The 10675-nt window shown below is 44.2% G+C and overlaps 1 protein-coding gene across 1 annotated transcript; it reads left to right on the forward strand.

Annotated features, from left to right (window-relative positions):
- Nucleotides 1-5924: 5924 nt before the first annotated feature.
- Nucleotides 5925-8339, forward strand: LOC311320080 (fatty acid-binding protein, intestinal-like; the record flags this gene model as incomplete). Its single annotated transcript, XM_084451738.1, has 4 exons — nucleotides 5925-5991; nucleotides 7135-7307; nucleotides 7997-8104; nucleotides 8289-8339. 4 exons carry the CDS (start codon nucleotides 5925-5927, stop codon nucleotides 8337-8339), a joined length of 399 nt encoding a protein of 132 aa, XP_084307864.1.
- Between the last annotated feature and the right edge of the window lie 2336 nt (nucleotides 8340-10675).

The raw sequence follows: 10675 nt of genomic DNA on the forward strand, positions 1-10675 counted from the left end.
GCTGCTGTAACCAAATGAGCCAAGATGGCTGCTATAACAAATCCTGCTAGCTAGCCTAGCTCCGTTGTTGGGGCTTCTAGTATTCTGTTAACGTTAACTTCGGAAAAATGAATGCCTAAAAACAAACACATACTAACGGTGTCGTGGGTTAATGCGAAATCAATGAGTAAGCTAATTATCGCATTTTATTCCAAGCGATGAAACAGTACGAACGTGCAGGAGCTCGCGCGAGCCTGCTAGACTTGAGAAGACTCCACCATTGCCTGTAATTAGGAAACAATGGCCCACGACAACACTTCATAAAAGTTATAGTGTACACAACTGAAATATTCTCAAGTTGCCAAGCCAACATTATAATTTAAGCTACAATTACAAAAAAGCTAGTTATAACAATAATTGCGACAGAGTAATTTTACGTAGGCTACTTAGCTAGACATGATGTACTAAGGCTAATCACGTTAGCTGGCTAGCTAGTTAGCTAACATTGGAAAGAGAGCATCTGCATATAGATAATCATTACAAAAGGGTAGCTTGCACATAACGTTGGTGTTTTATCTGGGACGATACCAAAATACATAGTATGTATGTATACATACTAATGTATACATATAAATTGAGATACTTACAGGATCTGTGTTGTCGCGGGGACAAAGACAGCGTGTTGGCCTTTCTCAATTGTTTCTGTTTTGAACGGACCGGAAGTTTAACCCGTCCTCGTTCTTCTTCTTCTTCGCTGGGTTTAGTGGCGGATGTGCATACAGCCACCTACTGTACCAGAGTGTGTAACTTGTTTGTCTAGTTCTTCAATTGTGTCACCTAAGAAAGTAGCCCAATGCCTTGCATTCTACCTTCACTGCTCAGCGTTCATTGCTCACATTTAGGTTGCACAATTAGGACTTTATTCATAGGCATATTTTTTATCATTATTTTTATTAGGCCTAGACTGCAAATCTTTAGTGTTAATATTAACTGTAAATGAGAAATTACACACAAAACAGACATGCAGGATTTCTCCTCATTATTACAATTCTGTAACTGTATGACTTCAAAATTTATTTTAAAACCTAAGTAATTTACAAATGTTCTGACCCACTGTGACACATTTCCAATAAAGTCAGATTGGGACTGTGATCTAACCACATTGTCACGTTATTTAATTACATCGTAGTTACGGATTTAAGCAGCAGTGGCGGCTACGTTCCCTTACAGTGTACTTGAGGACGGCTATTTTGGTTATTTGGCGACTGAAAAGGCAAGTGTCAGCTAGGTGTCAGCTAGGTCCGCTGCTGGTACCGTCGCAAAGTTACCACAATTACACCAATGTGTCCCGTCAGTTTTACGTACTGTGTTAGTAGGGTAATAATTATCTAATAAAATTAATAATTATCTAATTATCTAGTTGATATATGAATAAAACAATAATCCGTTTTATTGGCTATGGACTACTAGTTGTAGGCTATACACGAGTTGATGCGCTGGTTGAGGCGGCAGCTCAAATACACTTCGCACATATCCTCTGCACCTTGGCAGTGCAACTGCCACAGACAGCTTTGGTGCACTTTGGCATTGGTAGACAGTTCTGTTCTTGCTGCAGCTTGTCTTAACAATGCAGGTATTTTTTGGGGGGGTATTATTCTGTGGACACTGCGGGGCGCCGCCGGTAGCTGTTTGGACGCCAGGAGTCTGGGGAGGCTCTGTAGACTATGCGTCTCTCCACCAGTCCCCAGCGAGTCCAAGCTCCCCCAATGAATAATACTTATTTATAATAGCCTACATAGCGCGAAACTGTGCATATAATAGTCTATACGCGAAACTGCGCATTCCCTATAGCTGTTCATTGAACGGCTGGCGGCCGATATAGGTATAAATAAATAAAAACATAGCCTACACAATATTTCTTTTATTTGAATGGTCTTGAAAATATTTTGCTTTTGTATCATAGGTGACGGCAGGTATCAGCCATGGATGATGACTCCCGTGCGTAATCCTTCCAACGTTGGAGAGGCGGCGTACAACTGGGCTCACATCCGGACGCGCGGTGTGATTGAGTGCACATTTGGAATCCTGAAAAGCCGTTTAGATGCCTAGATCGTACCGGTGGGGCAATGTTATACACTCCCCCAAAAGTATGCCAGATCATCGTGCTGCATCTTGCATAACATAAAATGACAATTTTTCCTTTGTTCGTCTTTTCAAATCATTCCACCTCCGTTTGCAGTCTTCCGCGTTTACACACACCAATGGCACTGACTGATTGGGAAATTAAACCCCAAATATGATTTTTTGCTGCAGTCGTGATATTTTTTGCGGAAAGCTGTGAGACATGTTTTTGAACCTCGTCCGTGAGGACTTCAAGTTCGCTGTCTGAAAATCGTATCTTTCTTTTTCTGTCTGCCATCGTCCAATGATATGCATACGAGTTGTATGCGCAGTATTTATAGTCATTTGCTATATCAGCAGCAAATTGCACTCAGCCGCAAACACCGAATGGGCGTGTTTGCGCTGGGATATTATTAGCGCAATGTCTTTAGTGAATAGGTTTTTACAACGGAGCACATAGCTGGAGCAACTGACGCGCAATGTAATGGTGAATTAGCGGCCGCAATTCCGCTTTAGTGAATTCGCCCCTAGTCTCTCCTTTTGTTCAGAGACCCACATCCTGCCAACTTCAAGGACAACTACAAAACTTCAAAAAGTGACCAGCAAACTCTCTCAGGCATACTGTTGAACTGTCGCCTGCCTGTTGTCTTATCAGCATGGACCGCTAAGCCATTAACATATGTGACAGCGGCTGGTGATTTGGTCCGCAACTCGGCAAACCCCGAAATGCGCTAGAGGGCAAAATAGCTAAAAAAACTTTTTTTTTCGTTTTTTGTTTTTTTGCGTATTACCAAAGTTGAAGTTGTGAAGAACCTACTTACTATAACAGACAACAGTTTTAGGTTCACGAAATACGTTTAATTAGTCTGCAAACTAAGCTCGTTTTTAGCTGATTTCGAGCCGGGTTTGGGGGCGGGCAGATCGATTAGCATGATTTGTTTTCATTGGCTATTGCTTCCGGGTTCTCCGCCCCCACCCTGCCCATAAGAACAGCACGCTTTGTTTGTTTACATTCAGTTCCACGTTTAACCATGGATGCTACAGCTTTTGCGAAAGCTCTGAACAAAGATCTGCTCAACGCCGCTCGACGATTCGACAATGGAGAACTTATGGATTCGTACCTAAAGGACTACATGGATGTTGACGATGGTACAAACTCGGAATGTGGTAGTGAAGAAGAGGACAATGCTTCGAGTAAGCTATCTTTATACTATCTGTGCTGTTTACATTTACGTTAGTCGTTTAGCAGTAGCTCATTTCTAAACAAGTGACTGAGTCTAGCTAGCATAACAAATCTAGCACTAACTAACAAAGGCTAGCTAGCTAACGTTAGCTAACATGCTAGTTAGCTGAGCTAGCCCTTTGTTCCTAAACTACCCAGCGAGGCAGCTAATATCTAGCTAGCTAACGTTAGCTAACATGCTAGTTAGCTGAGCTAGCCCTGTGTTCCTAAACTACCCAGCGAGGCAGCTAATATCTAGCTAGCTAACGTTAGCTAACATGCTAGTTAGCTGAGCTAGCCCTGTGTTCCTAAACTAGCCAGCGAGGCAGCTAATATCTAGCTAGCTAGCTAGCTAGCTAGGTAGCTATTACAGAGAGAAACAGAATGAGAGAGCATGAGAGGTATGTTAGTCTGACACCTTGTTTTTTGTTTTGGTTACAGCATGAGCAAGAACAAGCTCCAGGCCATAGCCCAAGACTACCAGGAGAATGGTGGACAAGTGCAGACCCCCATGCGCTTGGACATGCAAATGCTACAACTGGCAAGAGCATCTGAAACCCTACTTCCGGGCACTCCCACAGATTTCGAGTTACCAGCACTTCAGGTAATTATCATGCATTAGCTAGTCTATTTAATCAACACTTTCTGGTACTATTTTATGTATATGGAGTGCCAGTACTGTGGGCAATAGTTTAATGTACTTTCTTCCTTCTATTCTATTGCAGTTTTGATGCAGAGAGACCTGGCATGGTTGTGGCCAGAGAACACCGTGATGCACCAGCAGTCGAGTTTCAGCTGCTGCGCAAGCCTGATGTCCTGCCCCCCAGAGAAGGTCTTCCTGTGCAAGCCCCACCCGGACTGGACATGGCCAGACAGACATATCTCTTTAACAAGATCAGAGAGTTCTGTTCTGATGAGGGACGAGACATCACATGTCCCCCGCCAAACTCCACAGCAGCTCAGAACAAGACTGTCCGCTTGTAGATTCACTGCAGATCATCAGGATGGACAGCACTGCAGGAGAAAGGCCACAGCCTTTTCCTGTTTGTATACTGAAGCATTGCGTGTTCTCTTGCACAGACTTGCGCACACTTGCACAGACTGCATTGTTCGAATATTGAATACTGAGCCGAGTACTGTTATTACCTTGAGTATTGAGCTGGGGACTGTTATTACTTTGTTGTACACTTGATCACAATGAACACTATGCACCTTGTTATTACTTTGCTGTGCACTTGATCACAATGAACACTATGCACCTTGTTATTACTTTGTTGTGCACTTGATCACATTGAACACTATGCACCTTATTACTTTGTTGTGCACTTGATCACAATGAACACTATGCACCTTGTCTATACAACTGACTGTACACTTTAACACTTAGACTGTTGCCTTTTTTTGTACACTTTACTACTTATGCTTGTAATGTATATCATGTATTTGACAATAAAGAACGTTAAATTTGAACTTCATCTTATATTGTTCTTAACTGCATTCACAACACAAGATTAATACTGACTCAAAGAGTGTGGGGTAATCAGTGAGAGAGCACCCCACTCTCAGGTAATACCCCAAGTTGACAGCCACTCTGACAGATAATGACAGATCGTCCAGTGGGGGAGTGGCTGGGGGTGCGGTTACCAGGCTATTGTTCACGCCCATTACCTGGCAGTCAGAGGTGTGAAATTGTTGGAGAACTTTGGAGGGCGATTTCTCAGCTAAGTTGATTTGGCAGTACTAGCATTCAAATAAGCATATCTTCTTCAAATATGTTCAGATTTCAATGTATGAGACCTCATTTGAAAGCTTACAATCTGTACTTTCATAATCTGTAAAAAACTGAAAAATGAAAATGCCTAGTTGAGGACCAAATCACCAGCGGCGGTCACATATTGTTGGGGTGTAAAGTTTGTTTGAGACAAACTTAGATGATTTGATTTACTATTCAAATCACAACTAGTCAACTAGCCATCCTCCATGCTAGATCAATTAATCCCCCCTCCCCTCAACATCAACTAGGAGTTAATTCCAGGCTCATTGTCATGCCAGACACAAACCCACACAGATACAGAGAGTGAGAAAGAGAGAGAGAGAGAGAGAGAGACTCGCTGGGAAAGTGCCATGGGCAACCATACAAACAGCCCCCCTCTCGTTCTCCCCCTCTCTCTCCTCACTCTTTCTCTCTCCCTTTAATCCTCTTTCTCTCCTGGTCTCTCTCCATCTGTCTCCCCCCCCCCTCTTTTTCCCTGACAGTCTGTCTTTCTCTCCCTGTCTCTATCTTTCTGAAATAGAACAGTACTACAGTGTGTTGTAGAGCCAGTCCTGCCCCGGGGAGTTGTCCTAGCGCTATTTATCGCTGTATCCTTGAGGCTGTGCGCAGCAATCAGCCCTACTTTTGACACAGTCTCTAAATGGCCACATCAGCAGACAGATAATCAGTTAGATAAAGGAGCATCTTCCATGCCAGGTGGGGGAGGGGGTTATAAAAGAGAGTTGGTGGGGGGGGGGGGGCAAACTCTGTGTCCCACGGTGCAGTGCCGGAGTATCGTGCCAGTCTCCCTTGGCCCTCGCCAGCCTCAGCCCTCCAACAGCAACAGCCATGGCCTTCAACGGAGCCTGGAAAGTCGACCGTAGTGAGAACTACGACAAGTTCATGGAGCAGATGGGTGAGTGATTGGAATGTGTGTTTATATGTGTGTGTGTGTGTGTGTGTGTGTGTGTGTGTGTGTGTGTGTGTGTGTGTGTGTGTGTGTGTGTGTGCGTGTGTGTGTGTTTTATATAGAGCGCCATCCTTCACATTCTGAGGAGGGATGCTCATGTGGTAGCAGACAGCATGGCAATCACCCTCATTGTATTTACATGGACATAATGTTCCAATATGTTTTCCATTGTTCCCGAGGCCCATACAGTATACATGTTGTGAGTGCCGTACAGCCTACATAGGTTTTCAAGTTTATCTCCAGAGTGGTCAGACAGTGTGTTCATTGTCCCATGTGAGCTAGCTGTCAGCACACTTTATGGAACAGTTATAAAAATAGCTGCAGCCATTTTAAGAGCTTGTCATCAACTGCTTTCCTGTGGATCCAGTAGGGGTGTAACGATACACTAATCTCACGATATGATACACGATATTGGGTTGACGATAACAATACGATACGATACACTAAGGGCAGGTGTGAAGCGTTGCAGTAGCGCTGCTGTTCACACCAATAGTGCATTTCTCCACATTTCTACTCCACTACACTTTGTGAATTTAGAGCTTAACTGTTGTAATATCATGGAGGCCTAGAGACAAAATACGTGTTTGTTACCAGCGTTGTTTAGCCAGCGTTCACTGATATACAATAAACATATCACAATATTGTTTTCACCTTGACGATACGTATTGTGACGTTTCTGTATCGCAACATATTGTGGCACGATATATTGTTACACCCCTAGGATCCAGCCATGGCTTACTACCTGGAAAGTGTTGGAACCCCCAGTGGAAAGAACACTGTGTAGTTAATGCTCATGTGCAGCCATACACAGTACAGAGCTGCTCTCTCTAGATGGCCACAAAACAAAACAATGACTCAAACTATTCACAGCTCTTGGGGTCATCTCCCCATTGTGAACTCCATGCAATATCGGACACAATACAATTGCATATTATTTCAATACTAGACCTGGTTCACCAATACAAGCGTTTGCCTGAGTCTGCCAAGAGTGTCAGGTGGGCGAGGATGTTTGTGAACTGCCCATTGGTTGCTAGACAAGAGCAATTACGCAGAGAAAAATAGTTTCTTGAAGGTTGCAAATCCAACCAGGCATCAACATCATGAAGAGAAAGCTGGCGGAGCACGACAACCTGAAGATCATCATCGAGCAGACAGGAGACCAGTTCCACATCAAGGAGTCCAGCACCTTCCGCACTAAAGACATCCACTTCACCCTGGGGGTTCCGTTTGACTACGCCCTGGCCGACGGCACAGAGGTCTCCGTAAGTATGCATTCTGGGAAACAAAATATATTACTGTGTATAGCACGTTTTCACTGGTAACAGTAACCATAAACCAAAGAGCGACCATTTCATTCATTGCCCCCCTCCCATCCAGCCCTCCCCACCCTTGTTATGTAATCACTGTATACATTATGTTGACAGAGCTGTGTTTTACAATACTATCAAGAGGCTGCACAAATTAAGTGCATATATGTAAAGTATAATATATAACCCTAACCCTTAATCTCTGGTGCGATAAACATTGACACTGTGTGCACAGGAATACAGCTGTTGCAAATGTGGCACAACTTATGCAGCTCTCACACTGATAATGCACTGACATGGAATGTTTCTGTGTGTGTGTGGGGGGGGGGGTCCATGCAACAGTGTACAGTATTTTCATTCATTATCTGGCTCAAGGTTCTGTGAAACTAAGTCAACACTGATACCCTATCCGAAATATGCATGAACCCTTTTCAACTCCATAAGGTAGTATTTGGAAACCTAAAGTGTTCTTTCCGACCTGAAAATGGTTTCATATCGAACCTTACACAACTGAAAAGGGTTCTGTATGGAACTTTTTCTCAGATGGTTCTTCTATTGTTATAAATCAACTTGTTTTTTTGTGTGGAGTGTAACCATAACATAACATGACAACAAATAAATGACCGTACCTAAATATTCTTCAGGGTACGTGGGAGCTGCATGGGGAGATGCTGAAGGGAACATTTACCAGGAAGGACAACAGCAAGGTGCTGACCACCACCCGGGCTCTGGTGGGTGGAGAGCTCATACAGGTCAGTGTGTCAATGATGTCATATCACATCTGCAGAGCATGCGAATGGGTCTGTCCAAATGGTAGCTTTGTCATGATTTATTCTGTATCAATGTTTTTTGGGTAGAGCTTCTGTATAACAGAATACAGTGGTTAGCAGTACTTTTTCATTTTTGAAAACACAAAATTATCTTCCTCTCCAACAGAGCTACAGCTATGAGGGCGTGGACGCTAAGCGGATCTTCAAGAAGGCATAAAAGGGAAAGTTTTGCATCCTAGCTACAGTATATCTTGACATAGTTCATTTATTTTTCTAATCCTGTGGCTTTTACATACAGTACAAGTGTCCAATTTAATGTTGAAGTCAAAATCAGCTTTTTGGCCTCTGACTTCATGCTGTATACCTCAGAGAGGTACTAACGGCAACTAAACCTGATGAATCACTTCTTTTGTTCGAGGGGCACTGCTTTGGTGGACCATTGGCTTTAAATTACATACTGTATCTGTGTGAGTTTAGAAAGTCAGGAACATGGATATAATCCTTTGGTCAATCAGGACAACTCTCCACTGTCTCCAATATTTCAACTGTAGTCCTTGGTGTGCATTTACAGTAACTTGTTAGAAAACAGGAGCCATCATTTTGTACTAAAACATTTTGATATTTGGTCTTGCACAATGCTATGGTATGTGTATGGTACAGTAGCTTGTGTCTTCTTACATCATTTCCCTAAATATGAAGGGTAGTCTCCATCTAAGGTCCTTTGAGTTGTTTTGAACAACCACATGGATATTTAATTCAAATAAATATCAAATAAAAAATTTTCATTGCAAGGCTTTCTATGTCTGAACATTTTAATTATTGTCTTTCAAATCAAATCATCTTCATATCAGCCAATGAAATAATCAGACTTATGTGGTTTGATAACAACCTGCTGTCAACTGATGAAATAATTGTCTTATCAAGAATGATAATAACAATTTGATGACTACATTTTATAGCTGTCATATTTTCCTCAACAGCTGTTATGATAGTAATTATGGCTGTAGAAGGACAGTGTTCCCTTCAACAGTTGTCTGACATGAATCCACATTCCATATACAGAGGCCAGAGAGGCTGTTGCTATAGTTACCGTACATTTATTGGCTCAACTCCGTCCCCTGCTTTTGACATTATTGGACACAACGTACAGACTTTCTGCCAATAAACATGGCCCCCTTATATTTATCAGTAGTGGCTGATTTTCTGAGCCCCATCCAAGCTGAGTCCCCCAGGATGTGACAGTTGGGTGGCAGTTCTCCATTCTCCAGTAAGGTCTGCACCCTGCTCATTCTACAGACCAGCCTACATTTGTTCTGTATCAATAAACCACAATGCGACATCTGCGTGGGATGGATTTTTTTTGCCGCTTTCACCAGTATGCCGCAGAGTTCCCGGTACGCCTCGTCCACGTTGTTTGTGTTAGGTGGTGGAAGGCACCTCTTGGGTCTATGGGTAAGGAGGCAGTAGCGTTTCCAGTTGGCCTTTCCGAAGTTGCATCACTTCACCGGCTCGCTCGGGACGAGGTCCACAAGTTTAGCCATGGTTATCAGTGATGGTCGATGCTGGGACCGCGGGAACTTTCCTAGCATGTGTCTATCAGAGAGCCTGTTATCAATGTGAATGCCAAGTCAGGATTCATCCCAGTTTTCCAGTGACCTGAGACAAAGCTGGCTGCGCCCTTGGGATCGTACAACAGGGCAAGGCTGTTGTTAGCTGCCCAAGCAGCCAGGTTTTCTCCATCGGATGTATTGATGCTGTATCCCCAATCCTCGTGCTGGCAATTGAATTTGAAATACTATTATGTTAAAATACTAGGCCTATACTAAACTTTTTCTAACTACATATTGCAACTAGAAAGTACATTTCCTGGAGAAAATGTGAGGTGGGCTAGCTGCTGCAGCTGTATGTAACAGCTACTGCTAGAACTACTACGGACCAGGCAATCTCCATGCACCCACCGGTGAAGACCGTGCGTCTCTAGCCCACTCAGGGGCTGAGTTGTGGGGTCTGTGGCGTGGACAGTGGCATGGTGGTGAGACTCCGCCCCCTCAGGTCAGAGCTGGTCGAGGACAGTGTACCCCTCTCTGCGCCACCTACCGGCCTTCACCAGTGAAGACTGTGTGTCTCTAGCCACCTCAGAGGCTGTGTTGTGAGGTCCGTGGATAGTGGCGTGAAGGTGAGACTCCGCCCCCTCCGGTCAGAGCAGGGTGGGGGCAGTGCACTGACATCCGGGCAATCTCCATGCACCCAACAGTGAAGACCGTGTGTCTGTAGCTCACTCAGGGGCTGAGATGTGGGGACAGTGGCGTGGATAGTGGCGTTGTGACGAGACTCCGCCCCCTTGGGTCAGAGCCGGTCTAGGACAGCGTACTGCTCCCCGGACCACCCACATGCACCCAACCGTGAAAACTGCGTCTTTAGCCAACTGAGGGTCTGAGATGTGGGGACGGTGGCGTGGATAGTGGCTTGGTGGCGAGACTCCGCCCCCTCAGGTCAGAGGTTGTGGGGGGCAGGTCAGTGATTGCCAGGCCATCCCAATGCACCCCTCATTGG

Source organism: Borostomias antarcticus (genome assembly GCF_949987555.1).
Source record: "Borostomias antarcticus genome assembly, chromosome: 17".
Taxonomy (NCBI): Eukaryota; Metazoa; Chordata; class Actinopteri; order Stomiiformes; family Stomiidae; genus Borostomias; species Borostomias antarcticus.